The sequence below is a fragment of the Xenopus laevis genome, chromosome 2L (assembly GCF_017654675.1).
Source record: "Xenopus laevis strain J_2021 chromosome 2L, Xenopus_laevis_v10.1, whole genome shotgun sequence".
Taxonomy (NCBI): Eukaryota; Metazoa; Chordata; class Amphibia; order Anura; family Pipidae; genus Xenopus; species Xenopus laevis.
In genome coordinates, this window is record NC_054373.1 from 84547260 (window position 1) to 84565628 (window position 18369).

Sequence of the window (18369 nt, forward strand, 5' to 3'; positions counted from 1 at the left end):
AGATAACTTATAGGCTCAACCCATGTATGTCCATCGTTACTTTGATTGTTGTTCTTTTATACCAAAGTGGTCGCAAGTCTGTCCATGTAAGTAGTCTAACCCATGATCTTCAGTTGCAAACAGTAGAGAATCACTGCCCAACTATCGTCACTTTGGAATCCATTTAGTAGATATGCACAGACCTCAGCCAACACAGCCATTTTATATGTATATTCTACACTTGCTCTATAATTTAAACCAAGAAACTCAAAGAAACGGATTTTTATAATAATTACTGCAACGTAGCCTTGCATGTATGGTAAGCCTACTCAATGGCTCTATTGACTTGTGTGGCCAACTTTAAGCTTGAAGAAGAAAAGAGAACAGCAATAAAAATATTGCCCCTGAAACCAGATATAAGACATCAAGAATTCCTTCCTGCAAGTTTGTTGTACAGTACTTTATTTTCATCAGCACCACGGAATTTACACAGTGCCAACAAAAGTTCCATGAGGTTGGCTACCATCATGTTTCATTTGGAAACTGTGATCTAAGGGCCTTCATTTTGCATGTTCTTAGAAACCGCCTTAGTAGTTTGTGAGTCAAGTTAAGAAACCAATCTTTGCATGTCTAAAAAGACCACTTGAGCTGTGAATTTAATCTCTGAGTAACATACCTGTTCCTTTTTTTTGAATATTTTCAGAAACAATAGTTTTAATTTGTACACCTAAAGCATTTATTCAGATCTTAGTTATGTGCTCATTTTGTTGCACAAATTCACCTAGATTCCTTTTCTCTTTCTTCTTTCTAAATATACTACAGATACTCACTTCCTCAGTTTATTATAAGGAGTAGTGTTTAATTCTGCTTTTATTGAAATATTATACATTCTCTGAGCTCTAAGCCATTTCTAGCTGCTGACTCTTTAGGGATGAAAGATTGCGGTTGGTGGTTCGATTGAGCATGTCTGAAGTTGCAACATATTTCTCAGGAGGCAGTGTGAGTTTGCGGCGAGTATCTAAACATTTGTTGTCCAGGCTGAGAGAGTTCTGCTTCCACTTGGTGTCCACTTGTATTCGGGCTAGCTGCTTATACAAAGCATCCAGAGCATTCCTAAGGGGAAAAGATAGAAATATATTTCTATGTTGCTACAACATAAACATCTAAAAGTTTTACATTTATATCAATCTATCTATATCACAAGATCCTTCAACTTTATACATTTTCACTATTTAGATCAAACATGTAATCATATTAAGCATTATACAAATATTGCTGCAGAAAAATATTGTCCCTTTAACTGCTTCCTAAAACTCATAAATACTCATAACTACCATTCTTAAAGCTCCTAACAGCACCCAGAGTTTGGGATCCATTGTCAAGGCATTTCGTCCTTTAAACTACATGTGTTTAAGGTGATAATAATTTTATATATATACAGTTTGTTCAATGTATTGCAGACATTCACAGTGAACTTACTGTGACTGAGCTAATTTCTCCTTTAGGGCAGCAATGGTGCCTTCAATTTGACAGACTTCATCTGTCAAACCATATTGTACCTGGGTAAAAACAAATCAATCCGTGAGCTAAGACCATTTCGCAAATCAATGAGCAAAGTGTGCTTAGAGTAACCTCATGCTTTACCATACCTGATCCCTACAGAGTTCTACACTGGGTCTGTGCAGACGAGTCTCCAGGCGTGTATGAGCCAGCTTCAGAGACCCCTTCTTTGCTCTCAGATCTTCATCAAGGTGTCTAATATCTCCTTCCATCTCTTCAATCTCCTCCTTAGTCTGAGAAAGAATTATGGCAAATTAGCCTCCATGGCTGGCTGAGCATTCTGATAGTTACGAATTGCATTCAAATAGGTATGCATAAACCTTTCATACAAAATCCATTAAGGACAGCATTGATCACAATTACAAAGGGGAGTGGATCCTCTTAGGATCTGTAACATATTTCAGTGAAAAACGACTTTTTCCACCAGGTTTCAGCCTGAAAACATGTAGTATTTTGTAACTTATTTGAAACATAAAATCAAGTAAATATATGAATCATACATATGTCTCCCTCTATTATTTTCATGTACAGGATGAGGGCAGCTGCTTATTATGAATACAATAGGATGCTCAAAACTATAAAGCCACACAAGCCTCCCGTACATTTTTTTCTTGCCAGTTCAGCTCAGCTAGAGCTCTCTCAAATTCATGGATCCTCTTCCTGAAAGAAAACTCCACTGCCACTCTCTGGGCTTCACATTCATTATTTGTCTGTTAGAAAGAGGAGATTTTATGACAATGATAAAACTGCACATTTCTATTTACATGTAAACTGAAGTGAAAAGCCACATTAGCGTCATTGCTGTTGAGACACCAACTGCATTTGCGGACACGTGTCTCCCTCTCTATATCACTCAATGCAAATTTGCCGAAAGTCATAGAAGATTGGTGTTCACAGGTGCTGTTGCCAAATGCATACCTGTGCAATGGTCAAAGCAATAGATTCTCTTAGTCTTCCGGAAGCTCTAACCTCAGCCTCTGCTCTTTCCTTACTGTAACGGCTGAACTGCACCCATTCCTGGGGTGTCGTGGTCCTGTTGATAATAGGGGCAAAGTTTTCAAATCATCCTGTTTATTTTTACTTTATATGCTTTACTAACATGTTTGCTATAAGAGTTAATTCAGCCATGTTGTTTCCATTTGTTATATACTGTACATCAAGGTTGCCATGTTTTAGAACTCTGACATTTACTCAATTTGCATATTTTCTGTTGGCATTGAGTGCTCTTACCCATTTAGGACACGAGCTGGATCCACTTTAAGAGAGATGTTTGGTGAATTCCTAGTTAGTGATAAGCAAGTCTGATCTATTTCCACTGTTTCAGTCTTGTTTCTTTGGTCAAAGTTCAGCTGGTGTCGCGCTTCCTGTAGGAGGCTTAAAAGAAATCCCCCATGCAAATAATTATCAATTAAAAAGACTTTCTTCAATATTATATATTATTAATTTTTATTCAACCAGTGAAATCGCTATCAATGGCCACCCAGTAGGACATGCACAGTTCCCATAGCAGGTGCCCCAAGCCTTTCACCAGCTGAAGGTATCAATATTAATTAAAGGAGAAGGAAAGGTTAAGACTAAGTAAGCCTTATCAGAAAGGTTCACCTAAATACTGTCATATGCCAGCCTGTGAAACAGATTTGACCTGCTGTAACGGGATGGTCCTAAAATAAGTAAGCAACTTGCAAAGCGCTACTAACAAATGGACAGTAAACAATGTTATGTACTCTAATCACAAAAATAATAATAATCCTATTTGTGAAAAACTATTTTTAAAGGGGCAGTATACCTCCTTGTGAATAGGGTTTTGCCAAACATGCTTTTTGCCTGTTATTTTAATAACAACAAAAAATCTACTGGTATGTGTTTATTTTATTTCTAATATTAACAGGACTACTTTGTGTTTGATCCTTGAGCAGTAAATAAATAGATCAGCAGCAGGAGTCCATTATGCAGGCAGATAATCTGTAAATTGATAATCTAATTATCTACCTTGCAAGGACCAAACATACAGTAGCTTCCATCTCCTTGTCAGTTCAAGAAAGACAAACAAAAACATAGATTTTTGATAATAAAAACAATAGGCCAAGGAACCCCCTATCCCCCCAATCTGCACCTTTACATTCAATAAAAAACACAGAGACATGTTATGGCAAAAATCTGTGGAGGTCACAAGCTTTATTTAACAGTTAAAATTCAAAGTTTAGGTACACCCTGACCCCAGCTGCGGCTCTCATTCTCCAAACGTGGGCTCCTGCCCAAAAGATTTCCAAAAACCTGAAGCAGGGATCACGGGGCCGGGCGCACTCAGTGACCGCCTTTTTGCCCATCCCCCTGCTCCCTCGTTGTGCATAATGGCGCTAACCCAGTCACTTGCATGCATCAGAGAAGACCGTGCAGTCCCAGTCTGATGCACACTCGTGACTCACCAAAGGTAGGCCTGCACTATAACCACTTCGTATACCTAGAGCCGCACTGATGCCTTGACCACCACAGATAATGGTACTCCAGAGGAAGGCGAAAAACTCTAGCACTTTTCAGCCAATTTAGTGCTAAGAGAAAAATTCCTTCCTGACCCCAAATAGGCGATCGGTTGTAACAACCCTGGAGCACCTTGTTCTCGATCGAATCCACCTTACCTAGGGAGGGAGGGTGGGAAACAAAAAACAAGTAAGTATGAGCAAAATCACCACAGCATCCCCTTAAAACACTGACCTGCCCCACGCTCCTCCTCTGCTTCCTCCCCCAACCCGCCCACTTTTTTCCCGCCGTGGCTAGCCCCTTCCTTTGTTCTACCTGAGGGGCTAGCTGGGAAGAGTTGGGGGATGCTAAACACGGGCACCTTATGGGGGAAGGGGGGCCTGGCCTAAATCCATTCCTACCTAGACGGTCCTCATTCCCCCTAGGCCAAGGAACCCCCTATCCCCCCAATCTGCACCTTTACATTCAATAAAAAACACAGAGACATGTTATGGCAAAAATCTGTGGAGGTCACAAGCTTTATTTAACAGTTAAAATTCAAAGTTTAGGTACACCCTGACCCCAGCTGCGGCTCTCATTCTCCAAACGTGGGCTCCTGCCCAAAAGATTTCCAAAAACCTGAAGCAGGGATCACGGGGCCGGGCGCACTCAGTGACCGCCTTTTTGCCCATCCCCCTGCTCCCTCGTTGTGCATAATGGCGCTAACCCAGTCACTTGCATGCATCAGAGAAGACCGTGCAGTCCCAGTCTGATGCACACTCGTGACTCACCAAAGGTAGGCCTGCACTATAACCACTTCGTATACCTAGAGCCGCACTGATGCCAACCAATGGAAAAAAGGGGAGGGGTGACACCTAACCTTTCCAATGGCCCCACTACACCACCTGTGACCTCCACCATTCCTCAATAAACACCTTAATGTTCCCAATGAACAAGCGCAAACCTTCTTCCGATAAATGAACTCCATCCTGTCTGTACAACCTTGTTTGCCTACATTTTATATTTTCATGCCTTATCACGCCCCCCCCGCCGGAAGAACACATGAATTTATGCATGGCCCTGTTAACCTTCTTCCTGACCTTCTCAATGCCTTTTGGGGAAGAGGCACCTCTCCAATTGCTTCTAGGAATCATATCAGACCATGCCATACATCGGATTCTCCCATTGCTCAAAATATCTGTTAAGTCAGCCTTCATGTTTTCAATAAGAGCTGGGGTCCTATGTGACGTAAGATCATTCCCCCCCGCATGTATGATTAATAAATCTATAGGATTCCTTTTTGCTGCTCCCAAGGACATACCTCTCAGCTGCTCCCATCTCATCCCTCTCTTACCAAGCCAAGCGATCTTCATGTGTTCCTCCGGCAAACCCATCTGCTGTCCTGCCACCCCTGCATGCTTCATTGCCCAGAAAATAAATGAATGGCCTAATATCAAAATGTTGCAAGTTGTCGCACCTCCTGCTGCGACAAAAACAAGAACATTAGTTAAAATCTTCCCTTGCATCGTTTAAAGGTCTTATGTATTTTTTGTAAGCCTTCGACTTCCATCTTCCCAACGCCTTTATCCTCTCACTACTTTCCCCTCCCATTGCTGCTTCAGTTGCTGCACCAATTCTAAAAGAATGAGACCCGAATTTCTTAGGATCCCACCCATTGTTGATCACCGCCTTTTTCAGGACCTGTCTGAACTGAAAAGCAGAGAGAGGGGAACCATCCTCGTGTAATAATAATAATGTACCTCCTTCCGGGCGCACTATCATATATTCCCGTACTAACCTAACAGGGCATGACACATCTCCCTTTACATGTATACTCACCCATTTTCCTTTTCCCATCTGATCTGTCTTAGAACTACAAATATGAATCAACAATTTATTTTCCTGTATGGACACATCTTTATACTCTAACCCCTTTCCCATTGTCTTTTTTGAAGGAGGCACTAACTCACTGATACGAAATGCCCCTCCAAATGATAATGCAAAAGCTGCCCTAAACAACACACATTCAAACTGATCAAAACAAATCCCACCCAATGATACCAATATCTTTTGCAACCTAGTCTTAACAATAGGTTCCCTTTTATCCACTTTAGGGCCCTCCAATCTACTCCAACCTTTTAGTAGTTTTTTAATGATAGGATTCCGCGCAAAATCCGGCCTGCCTTCTGCTAAAGAAAAATGGGATATTGCTGCTAACGTAGTAACCGCCGTCGCCTTGGACTTCCCTTCCTTATACATTTCTTTCAAAAATTCTAACAAATCCTTAAACGCATAATTTCTCTTACCACTGGTGCAGAAAAGACGCCACCTTTCCCATGCCCTTTTATAGCTGGCAAGGGTTTTTTCCGACAACGACCTTGCATATAGTTCTTCTAATATGGGTTCACCAGCTGCCACAAATGACCAGGACACACATGAGCCGTTTTTTCTGCCTTAGGGGCCAGTTTAAAGAAAAGCTCCCATTTCTCCCTTGACAAAGCGTCTGCTAATGTGTTTTCCACACCTGGCACATGCTGTGCTTTGAATGATATGTTAAACTTCAAGCAAATTAGCACCAGCTGCCTGAGTAACCTAATTACTGGAGGTGAATCAGATGACAAATTATTCACTGCATGAACCACTCCCATATTGTCTGACAAAAACCTTATTGCTTTATTTGCCAAACCTTCCGCCCACAATTCCAGTGCTACCAAAATAGGAAAAAGCTCTAACAGTGTCAAGTTCCTCGTTAACCCCTTCACCTGCCATGACCTTGGCCACCTACCAGCGCTCCATTTTCCTCCAAAGTAGGCCCCAAAACCAATGCTCCCTGATGCATCAGTGAGAAATTGCAATTCTTGGCTAAGCCTAGCCTCCTCAATCCATATTCTTATTCCGTTGAAATTTGTCAGAAACTTGTCCCACACCTTCAAATCCTCTCTTAATTCCTTTGTGATTCTGATTTTATGAAACGACTTCTTTATCCCTGCCATAGATTTTTCTAATCTCCTATTAAAAATCCTACCCATGGGAATTACTCTACATGCAAAGTTCAGCAAACCCAACAATTTCTGCATGTCTTTCAAAGTTACCTTCCCTGCTGTTATTGTTCTTTTGACTGCCTGCGTTGTCCTATCCACCTTATCTTTCGGCAACCTACATACCCTTGCCTCCGAATCTATTTCAATTCCCAAGAAAGTCAATATTGTTGTTGGTAAAACTGTCTTTTCTTCCGCTACTGGCACACCCAAATCTTTCAGCAATTGTAAAAATATTACCAACGTCTTCTGACAGTTATCCCCATATCTAGGCCCAACAATCAAAAAATCATCCAAATAATGAGCTATAGCAGAACTCCCTGACCGTTTGTACAATAACCAATGCAAAAATGTGCTAAAAGCCTCAAAAAATGAACAAGATATCCCACACCCCATAGGGAGACACATATCCACATAAAAAACTCCTTGAAAATAACAACCTGTCAACTTAAAACTATCAGGATGCAATGGCAAGAGCCTAAACGCCGACTCTATATCAACCTTTGCCATCAAAGCCCCCTCTCCTTGCATCTTAACTATCTCTAATGCTTTCTCAAAAGACTGGTACTGAACAGAACATTGCTCCTTGTCTAACGCATCATTTACTGATGCCCCTTCTGGATATGACAAGTGCTGAATCATCCTAAACTTCCCTGGTTCTTTTTTGGGTACAATACCCAATGGAGAAACCACCAAATCCTTTATAGGAACTTCCTCAAATGGTCCCGCCATCCTACCTGCCTTCAATTCCTTCTCCAGTTTCTGCTTTAACGCTTCTTCATGCTGACTAGCCGATTTTAAATTTTTGTAAACCTCACTGGGAGTTGGAACCTCCAACACTGGTATTCTAAAACCTTCCAAAAAACCCTTGGCTAAAAATTCTGCCATCTCTTGATCTGGGTAATCCTGCAATGCCTCACTTAGCTTGCCCACCTGTATTGGCGTTTCCGCTCTTCTGCTGAGCCGCTCGAAAGGGCTGCCTATTCCCTTCTTTCTTTTTGTTACACTCACTTACCACATGGGATAATCCACAAGCCGAACATGCATGCTTAAATTTACAAGAAAAACCCCTACTACATCTCCTTTCATTGTAGGCAAAACAAATGTTCCTAGGTTTATACGACATTGACCCTCTACTCACATTGTTAAAACCCCCTTGCTCCTTCGAGTAAGTATGAGCAAAATCACCACCATACCTCCTTGTGAATAGGGTTTTGCCAAACATGCTTTTTGCCTGTTATTTTAATAACAACAAAAAATCTACTGGTATGTGTTTATTTTATTTCTAATATTAACAGGACTACTTTGTGTTTGATCCTTGAGCAGTAAATAAATAGATCAGCAGCAGGAGTCCATTATGCAGGCAGATAATCTGTAAATTGATAATCTAATTATCTACCTTGCAAGGACCAAACATACAGTAGCTTCCATCTCCTTGTCAGTTCAAGAAAGACAAACAAAAACATAGATTTTTGATAATAAAAACAATAAGTAAAAAGTATGTTCAGTACAAATCCTATTCATTGCAATCATGTTGAACAAGGGGGTATACTACCCCTTTAATTATTAAGGGCTGGTACACACTGGGCGATTTGGGGAGATTTAGTCGCCTTGCGACTAATCGCCGCAAATTTTCTCCCAGAATGCCTCCCCTCGCTCTGCGCCTGGATAAAATGAAAAGTCGCCGGCGCTAATCACACATGGCGATTTGTTTTCCAAAGTCGCCCGAAGTTGCCTCACAAGGAAACTTCAGACGACTTCGGAAAAAGAATCGCCGCGTGTGATTATCGCAGGCTATTTTTCATTTTAGCCAGGCGCAGAGTGAGGGAAGCCATTTGGAAAGAATGGTCGCGGAAAGTCGCGGCAATTAGTCGCCAGGCAACTAAATCTCCCCAAATTGCCCAGTGTGTCCCAGCCCTAAGGAGACCTAAAACTAGCAGCCTTGGTTGTGTGGGCTATATTGCTGGTGTTTTACTTACTGTACAAAATACACTATTACAGCTTCCTTTGACAGTCTGCTCACATTGCTTCCTTGCTGCTAATCTCAGTAGGAGATAAATAGCCATGGTTTTTAGTATATAACCGTGCATTTGAAAGAAGACATTTTAGACAGCCAAAACAAGGGCCATGTTAGATGCAGAGACTCCAAGATTCACACTATATTATGGAGAAGAGTACAGCAAAATAGAAGACAGGATTGTAGTAGACAGGGAAGGGTCTGTAAAAGAAATGGCTATAAGAGAGGATGAATATACAATCAGGGCCGAATTTACATAGCGGGCACCCCTAGGCCTGCTGACATTTGCTCATCATCGGGACCTGAGCAATGGGGATTGGCAGGAAATGTAAAAAACTATAGTATCTCCTGTTCATCCCCAGTGTGTCTGAACCAATGTGGGTGTGGTTGGGCGGCATGCCACCCCCTAAAATCCTGCCATCCTAGGCCTGGGCCTTTCCACAAATCCAGGCCTGTATACAATAAAACAATATAGCCATGCAGAGGGGAATTGTGGGATAAAGAATGGAAAGGGGAGAGAACTGAGATGAAAAATACAGGCATATAAAAGGAGATATGAACATGGGAACATGCAGAAGAAAAATAAGCTCAAAAAAAGGGAAGATCACAGTACGAGAATGAATAGAAACAAGACTATGTTATGTTACTACAGCATGAGAGAAAAGTTAATTGCCCTAGGAACAGGGCCTCTTTAATAAGCAAAGTGGCCAGGGCCCACTTATTTTGGGGGCCCACTGACATACAAGTTTTTTTTTGGCACTCATGCCCCACCCCGTGGAGTGGAAGAGGCCAGCGCAGGTATCTTAAATTAGGCACATGCACGCTTGCAGAGATGGAGAGATGAAGAGCCAAATCGAAGGAAAAGAGATCCTTACCATTCGCTGCTCCTCAGGCTCGTCACCCACCATCACAGTGCTGCTCTGACAGCTATGGGTTCTGGGGGTATTTAAACATGGATTTGCCCCTGTGCCATCCTGCTATGGCTTCTGGGGGTATTTATACATGGAACTGCTATTGTGTTCATCCTTCAGTTTTTATAGTTTTTATTTATTTGACTTTTTCATCTGACCTGGCTTTCAAATGGGGATCACAGAGTAGACCCCCGGCAGCCCAAAAACTATTGTGCTATGGGCTGTATTGTTAAGAGACTACATTTTGTTGTTATTGGTATTTATTACTAATTTTCTTCTTTGGTTTCTCCTACTCATTCTCCAGTTTCTTATTGAAATCATTACCTGGTTGGTAGGGGAATCTGGACCCTAGCGACCAGATACAATTTCAAACTGGAGAGCTGCTGAATAAAAAGCTAAATAATTAAAAACCACACAGAATAAAAAATCAAAACCAATTGCAGGTTGTATCTGAATATCACTTTCAACATCATACTAAAAGTTATTTTAAAGGTGAACTTCCACAGTTTCACTACATAACCAGATTTATGTTTTCTCAGAGTTGCTTCTCTCTTGGATCTGCCTTACTGCCACAAGCACAGACAAGGTTGCAGAGACTTTCTGTTCATTGGCCATGTTTTAGTGATCTTATTTGCTTGCCTGGGATCAATGGCGTGCTCATTGGTCATTTCTACAGTGATTATACTGGCACAGCTAGGGTTAATATGCTGATTATCTGTTTTTTGTAGTAAATATAGTAGACTGTCAGGTCTGCGGTTAATATTCTGATTATCCATGTAATACCGCCATGCCTGAGTTATGTTTTGTTAAAATGGTTGTGGTATTAAGCGGTGTGATCAAAAAGTGGGTATGGCTTCACAAAAATGTTTGGTCCTGCTGTGCATGCATGGGTACTGGAGGCCCACCAGTTGGCTCTTTGGCCAGGGCCCACCAAGGCCATAAAACAGCCCTGCCTAGGTGTATTGGATGATTGATATGGTTGTGGAACCATTACTACAAATGCGCCTATTTTGGCCACCTGTGAACTGTATTGCTGCTGTTGTGAAGACAACAAGAGTGCTGTTATACTTCTAACAAGAAAAGCAACATAAGGACAATTATTTTGATCCTTACCATAGCTGCACAAATGCCTCACTGATCTTCTGCTGCAGAGCCCTGCAAACACCTTCGATCACTTCCACCTCCTTGTGCAGCTCATCCTCAACAGGATCCTTCACTAGATCAATCTCCCTGCGGCTCTCCCGATGAGTCAGGCATTCGATGGCCACATCCAGAGGGACATTTTTAGCTTGCAGGGCTTGTTCTGCTTCATCTTTGATCTGCAAACCCCCAGAAATATATTAAGTGACAGCAATGCCAAAAGTCTGTGTTCCTTTTAGTAAGACGCAGATGCAGTGTATTAATGGTCACATACCATCAGAATTGTCTTATAATTCGATCAGTTTCCAACCAAACATTATGATCAGTGGTGTATGTGTGTGGACACCCCTAGGAATTATTTTGGCAGATCATCTGGTACAATAACAAAACAAAAAGCAGCCAAAATATGATCCAGGTAGCTGTTTGGATGTGGCATGTTATTGGAAAATCTGACCACTCAGTCCACATTCTTTAACATGCATGTTCTACATTTTAGGATACAAGCATGCCAATCAAATATTCTGGAATTAGGTCCAGTATTAAGAAAAAGATTGGGAAAAGCCTTTTACTCTATAATGGCCAGCATACTATAATAATCAGAAGTTTTACTGGTCTTTTTTAAAATGAACAAATGAAAAGTGGATGCAAAATATTTTCTTCTTTTTGCATATAAGTGCTAACTGCATTTACTAAATCCACCTTCTGTGATTTACAAAATAGCGAGAACACACCTGAGTCAAGGCATTGATTTCAGCATCGACTTCAGACAAACACTTATCAAGCACTTGCCTCCACTTCTCCACGTCATCTATGCGTTCATCAAGGCGGGTACTGTTGTTTTGCTCATCCCACTTTGTCTAATAAGAAGACATGAAGATAAATAAACAATCCATATAAAAAGCAATTAAGCTTGTTCAAATGTATACTTCGGGCATGACAAAAACAGAAATAAAAGATGTATGAAGCAAATGTAGCACAAAAAGAATGTACTGAGTAACAACAGGACATAATATAATACACAATTGGGGCTGTATTTACCTTATAAACACCTGAGGGCCAGTGCCTAGGATGGCAGATTTAAGGGAAACTGGGTGTATATGGTAAATAAAAAAGCACATTAAAAAAAACAACAAAAAACTAGTTCTCCCCCCCTGCCCTGGCATTGAGACTGAGTAGGAGGAAGCAGTACCTGGCACATATGCAGTAGAGCAGAACTGTCTATGAATGCACCAATCACTAAGGAGGAAGGGGACTAGGTTCAGCACCGGACCTAAATACATCCCTGCAAGATCACCAGCTGCACACTGTGTTCTCCAATTTATAATAAAAGGATGGATCTTTTATTATCTTTTTTTTAAATTGATCTTTAATTGCCTACCCAAGCGTTTCCTGCTAATTCAGTCACAATAATTGCTCATTAGCCCCATGTGTAGATATTGGGTGTGCTGCAATATAATACAGATAGTAATGTTTTGTTCACAAAATAATGATGAAAGAAGGCCCATGTAAGGGTGATACCTGGTTGCTTGTCTCATTGCGAAGAGCCCGGGCTTCTTGACGGATCTGATGAGAATAAATTCGCTGTCTCTCTGCATTCGTCGAAATGAGAGCAGAGTTGGTGTGCCAGTCTGTCACAGTAAACCTGCTTCCTGGTTTGAAGCTCAAAGTGGCCATATCTGAAATGAGGTCACTTTATGTGTAAAGCACAAAGTAACACCACATTGCTATAATGAGTATCCATTCAGACCAAGGGATGCCCATGGATAGAAAAGGCAGAGCATTAAGTAAAGTTATTAAAGGGATACTGTCATGAGAAAACCTGTTTTTCTCTAAATGCATCAGATAATAGTGTTGCTCAAGCAGAAATCTGCACTGAAATCCATTTCTCAAAAGAGCAAACAGATTTTTTTTTATATTTAATTTCGAAATCTGACATGGGGCTTGACCAGGGGTAGGCAACCCGCGGCCCCTCAGCAGCCTAACAACAGAACAATGGGAAGTTAACCAGATAACAGCTCCCTAACACAAGATAATAGCTCCCTGGTAGATCTAAGAACAGCACTCAATAGTAAAAATCCAGGTCCAACTGAGACACATTCAGTTACATTGAGTAGGAGAAACCACAGCCTGCCAGAAAGCAGTTTCATATTGCAGCACTGGCTCTTTCTCAAAGCATGGCCAGGCAAAATGACCTGAGGTGGCACCTACACACCAATATTAAGATTAAAATATACCAATTAAAATACACTTTTTGGTCCAGGAATGAAATTTTATATTGTAGTGTGATTATATGCAGTGTAAACTGTGTAATTTAGAAATAAAAACTACACCATAAAAATCATCACAGAATCCCTTTAAGTTTTGGTAAAGATCCACTATAAGTGGCCCACAGAAAGTAAAAGGGTGCAGCTGCAGTAATATTTAGCTTGTCCCATTAGGAGTATTTTGAGCTTAGAACTTTGTATGTAATATGTCTGTATCATGCCTATAAAATGTATTGTGACTTGATTACTGTGTATTCTGTGCAGTAATCCAGTTCAGGGCTGGTCTTATCAATGTCTGGATCCGATTGGGACCATTCTGGTGGGACACCCTGGACAAAGTGTTGCTGGATGGCACTGGGTTCCAGGGCAGTGTAGGCAAATAGTGGCCTGCCCTTTCACCTCTCTCTCTCTCTCTCTCTCTCTCTCTCATCCTATTGGCCCCCAACATTTCATGGCACAAAGTGCCCCCAAGCAGTGGTATTTGCAACACCAAGCATCTATCTTCATAGAGGGAGGAAATTGGGGCACACAAGAAACATGTGAGAGGGGGAATATGGGCCACGAGAGAGTGGAAGAAAATAGGGGCACATAGGGACAGGACAGAGATGGAGCAAATAGGGGCACACAGGACAAAAGAGAAAGGGAGGAAATAGGGGCACACAGTAAACAAAAGGGGGAATATGGGCACACAGAGCATGAGTGAGGAGAAGGAAGTAGAGGCACACAGATATAATGCTCATTTTACAAAAACACAACCTGTTTCCCTAGATACCAGCATCAGACACAAGTGGCCCCTACCATTTCACAACATATTGTGGCCCTAAGCATTCTGTGACACACTGTGGTCCCTGCATTTGGCTACATTAAGGGTCCTCAAGCATTTCATGACAAACCCAGTGTGGCACTAGCATAACATACTGTTAGCCGTGGAGTGCTCTCACAATGTTTTGTAATCTTACCAATATACACCACATAGAAAAAGGTTGCCCAATACTTTATTATTCATAACCAAGAAGAAAAGTTTATGTAATAAGCATTCATGTATAGCCCCATTCACAATATAGACTTGTTGCTGTAATCTATTGATTTTCTTGTTTAAAACGATATCTTTTTTTTTTTTTTAATTAAGCTATGACTCGTTGTCTGTCTTGCTGATTTGAATATTACGAATGTGTAAATGTCTATTACAAATATTCCCTTTTCTTTCCAAACCCTCTCCCTTTTTTTCTGTACCCCTTCCCCCTCCCTTGTTAAAATTATAAATAAAGAATTTGAAAGAAAAAGTTTGCCCAAGCTCATTTTTACTGGGAAGATAATGGGTAGTCAATCTTAAAGTGATACTGACACCAAAAGTGCAAAGTTGATTAAAATGATGTTATTAGGCAAAAAAAATATTTTTTTGGTTTGCATTCCCTTTAAGTAAGTTTTGCCAAACTGACTGTTCCTACTAAAAGGGGTTGTTCACCTTTAAATTAACTTTTAGGGGCAGATTTATCAAGGGTCGAATTTCAAAGTTGAAAATACTTCGAAATTCAACCATCGAATTTAAATGCTTTGAATATCGAATTCGAAGTTTTTTCAGCAAATTCGAAAGGATTTTAATTCAATGTGTAAAGACTTGGAAAAAGTTTGTAGGAGGTCCCCATAGGCTAACATAGCAATTCGGCAGGTTTAATTTGGCGAAGTATTGAAGTTAAAGTTTTTTTAAAGAGACAGTACTTCGATTATCGAATGGTTGAATATTCAAAATATTTTTACTTTGAATCGAATTCGAAGTAAATTCGAAGTCATAGTATCCTATTCGATGGTCGAAGTATCCAAAAAATTACTTTGAATTTTGAATTTTTTTACTTCGAAAATTCCCTCAAATTCACTTCGATCCTTGATAAATTTGCCCCTTAGTATGCTGTAGAGAGTAATATTCTGAAACAATTTGCAATTTGGATGCTAGGGTCCAAATTACCGTAGCAACCATGCACTGATTTGAATATGAGACTGTAATATGAATAAGAAAGGCCGGAATAGAAAAAATTTGTAATAAAAAGTATCAATAACAACACATTAGTAGCCTTACAGAGCGTTTATTTTTAGATGAGGTCATTTTAAAGATGGAAAGAGTCAGAAGAAGACAAACAAATAATTTAAAAACTATGGAAAAAATGAAGGCCAAAAATGAAGTCCAATTGAAAAGTTGATTAGAACACGCAATCCTATAAAAGTCTTAGGGGATTATTTATCAAAGTCCGTTATTTATCTCAATATTTTCTGCTACAAGCTCCGATCAAATCAGCTCGGTTTTTTATGCTTATTTATTATTACATTTTCCCAATATTTTGCTTTGAGGGAAAAAATCTGATTTTCGTGATTTTTTCATCCGATTTTCACGATTTTTTCGAAATTTTCACCCGAAAACTTCGGGGTATTACACGAAACCCAGTGCACAGCAATAAATCATTGGGACTTCTCCCGTTGACTTATATGCAACCTCGACATGTCTGGATGCTTGATTTTCCGATTCTGACTTTTCCATCCTCGGGGTTTAATAAATTTGTGATTTTTTTGAAAGTCGGATTTTTGCATTAGGAGTTTAGTAAATAACCCCCTAAAAGTTAACTTAAAGGTGAACCACCCATTTAACCTGTTAGAATTTCTATTGCTAACGGACTACTGCTTCACAAATATGGCAGACCCCTCACAGAGCAACACGGGGGTCAGACAGCTAATGTTAAAGCATTGGGCAAATACTTTTATGGCAAAATTAAAAATAACATGCAACGACAATGTTATGATAGCTGTTGAAAAGGTGGTGTCAGTAACTCATCAATTCATTATCCTAACCAACAAAGCACACATGTTCTAGGCACTGCTAAATGGGAGGCAATACTGCTATCTATATTTATCCCTGGTTCCTGTGCATGGTGCATAACTAAAATGTCTCTTGGGATCAATATTTTATTCACAGCAGGTATGGCTTACTCATATAGTTTAAAGAAGGTGGGCTGGCTAGGGCAAAAAGGGTTAATTATGTAATTTCTAGTAGCAATGCAAGAATTGGAGCCAAACTGTCCTGCAAGATTATGTATGGATAAACGAGTCTTTGGAAGTAGGGGAGCAGTCAAAGAAAACAAACAACATTAGACAGCGGGAGCAAGAAACGAGACAGAAGGACTCTTCTGTATTACCAACACGCCATTTCCAACCTTTCTTTATCTGAAGGTAACTCAATCCTCCAGCATTCAGTAGCTTCTCATCCCTGAGGTTAAAAGTCTGTGGAGAAAGAAAAAAAAAACAAAGGAATTGATGAAAAGAAGAGAGAAGAACAAACACGACAAAAGTAGAGATCTGGAGGGGATTGGTAGGGGAAAATGGAAGAAGGGAATAAAAATAATGGAGAAAATGGACAATCATAGGGATGATTTTAAGAGGAAACTTAGAGAAGGGACTAAAAACTGACTCCTAGGGTCAGGTTTACTCAAAGTGCCATAGGTAAGCTAGCCCAACAATGTAATATGATGATAAATATATATATATATTATTATATATGACTTCAAAATTAGTATGTCTCACATAGCAAAAATACTCTGATGTACTATGTGAATGTATAGGTAATGTTACAAGGAGGAGCATTTACTCCAATAGGGCTTTCTTAACAAAAAATGTAAGATGAGTTGAGTATGTATGTTGGATTTGCTATTATGGATTCCCTGCATCCCTAGTTTGGATTGACACCACAAGACTTAAGAGCTTATTCATTTCCATCTGTTTTTAATAGTCATTTTTTAATTCTATATTTCAGCATTAATGCAGCCTATGCATTCCGCTGCATTGTTGTACATATGATATTAGCTGGGTGTGTATACGAAATGCCCTACATTATAAAGTGAGGTCTAATTACCTTCATAACCTACAGTGCTACGCAATATGTTGGCGCTATATAAATACATGTTAATAATAATAATAATAAAAACCTATATTGCACTTTATAGTCGTGCCTATACGCCATCCTCCAACCGTTATTCCACTAACCACTATACTAATTACAAGAATTATCTACCTCCTCTGATTTTGAGGTTTTGATAAATGCATAGAAGTAGTTAAATGGCACTATGATCACAGATCAATTAAGAGAACGATCCAGAAAACCCCAGGTCCCAAGCATTCAGGATAACAGATCTTATACCCAGTGCACCCGTGCACAAACGGGGACGTCAGCATGTTATGACGTCAGAGAGCGACACTCTCTTTACCCTCCTCAGTGGTGGACTAGGAGTAGGCTGCGTATGACGTATGTGTCCAGTGCCCCCATGCTTTGCGTCCTAGGCACGTGCCTCTTATGCCTACCCCTAGTTCCGGCCCTGCCTATACCTGTATACTGCTTTATTATTATCAAGTGGCACAAAGACAATATGCACCTAAATATGATCTTGCATTTTGTCAACAATCCTCAAATCTCATTTTACTGGTGCTCCTATGGCCCAAACCCATTAATTGTCAGAGCCAAGCAGAAGGAATCTCACCTTGTAGTTGCCTTCTTAGCCCTTTGTCTCTTTCTGTGCTCCGCAGGTGCATCTGGTCTCTAAGCACACCAGCATCACCAGGGAAATATGAGCCAACCAATCACCACTCTAGCTTGGTGTTTACAGAAATTACTATGGCAACGAGCACTTGGCACCATGACCTAAGATCAAGGCTGGTCATCTGACACCTTCCTACTGTCCCACTTTGCTGCCCATAGTCCACAGTACTGGGCTGACAGCTAAAATGTCCTGTTTCTGAGCAGTGCTGGAGTCAGTCAGGACTCCTTGTTGCTAGGCAGTGGGTGGGAAATATGCAACACAAGTGAGCCTTACATAAAAGAGCAGGACAGGGGTGAAGTTACTGAAAGCTGGAGGATCGAGTTACCGGTCCTTCAGATAAGGAAAGGTTGGAAATGGCAGTGCTGCTAATACAGATAGATCAGTGCTGTCCTTCTGTCCTGTCCCGTTTCTTGCTCCTGCTCTATA

At 40.5% G+C, this 18369-nt stretch overlaps 2 protein-coding genes across 4 annotated transcripts; both read right to left on the bottom strand.

The window, feature by feature from the left end:
* Positions 1 to 424: 424 nt before the first annotated feature.
* tekt2.L (tektin 2 (testicular) L homeolog) lies at positions 425 to 18150 on the bottom strand. Of its 3 annotated transcripts, none has more exon segments than NM_001085998.1 (11): positions 425 to 1092; positions 1459 to 1538; positions 1629 to 1772; positions 2142 to 2249; positions 2458 to 2572; positions 2770 to 2913; positions 11076 to 11281; positions 11834 to 11959; positions 12621 to 12792; positions 16567 to 16633; positions 17884 to 17907. In NM_001085998.1, coding segments are annotated over 9 exon segments (1293 nt in total). In that variant the 5' UTR covers positions 12777 to 12792; positions 16567 to 16633; positions 17884 to 17907; the 3' UTR covers positions 425 to 878.
* On the bottom strand, positions 3684 to 8220 carry LOC121399992. The gene is made up of 2 exons (XM_041582122.1): positions 4823 to 8220; positions 3684 to 4000 (listed from the first exon to the last, which is right to left on the bottom strand). The coding sequence occupies exon 1, from the start codon at positions 7920 to 7922 to the stop codon at positions 6390 to 6392; it is 1533 nt and encodes a 510-aa protein (XP_041438056.1). The 5' UTR covers positions 7923 to 8220; the 3' UTR covers positions 3684 to 4000; positions 4823 to 6389.
* Positions 18151 to 18369: the final 219 nt, after the last annotated feature.

What these genes read in the sequence shown, in the direction of transcription:
- LOC121399992 (XM_041582122.1), bottom strand. Translation starts at nt 7,922, where the DNA reads ATGGCAGAATTTTTAGCCAAGGGTTTTTTGGAAGGTTTTAGAATACCA.
- tekt2.L (XM_018244749.2), bottom strand. Translation starts at nt 12,776, where the DNA reads ATGGCCACTTTGAGCTTCAAACCAGGAAGCAGGTTTACTGTGACAGAC. An exon ending in AAATCAATGCCTTGACTCAG is followed by an intron (nt 11,282 to 11,833) that starts GTGTGTTCTCGC and finishes GGGGGTTTGCAG; the next exon opens with ATCAAAGATGAAGCAGAACA. An exon ending in CCAGCTCGTGTCCTAAATGG is followed by an intron (nt 2,573 to 2,769) that starts GTAAGAGCACTC and finishes TATTATCAACAG; the next exon opens with GACCACGACACCCCAGGAAT.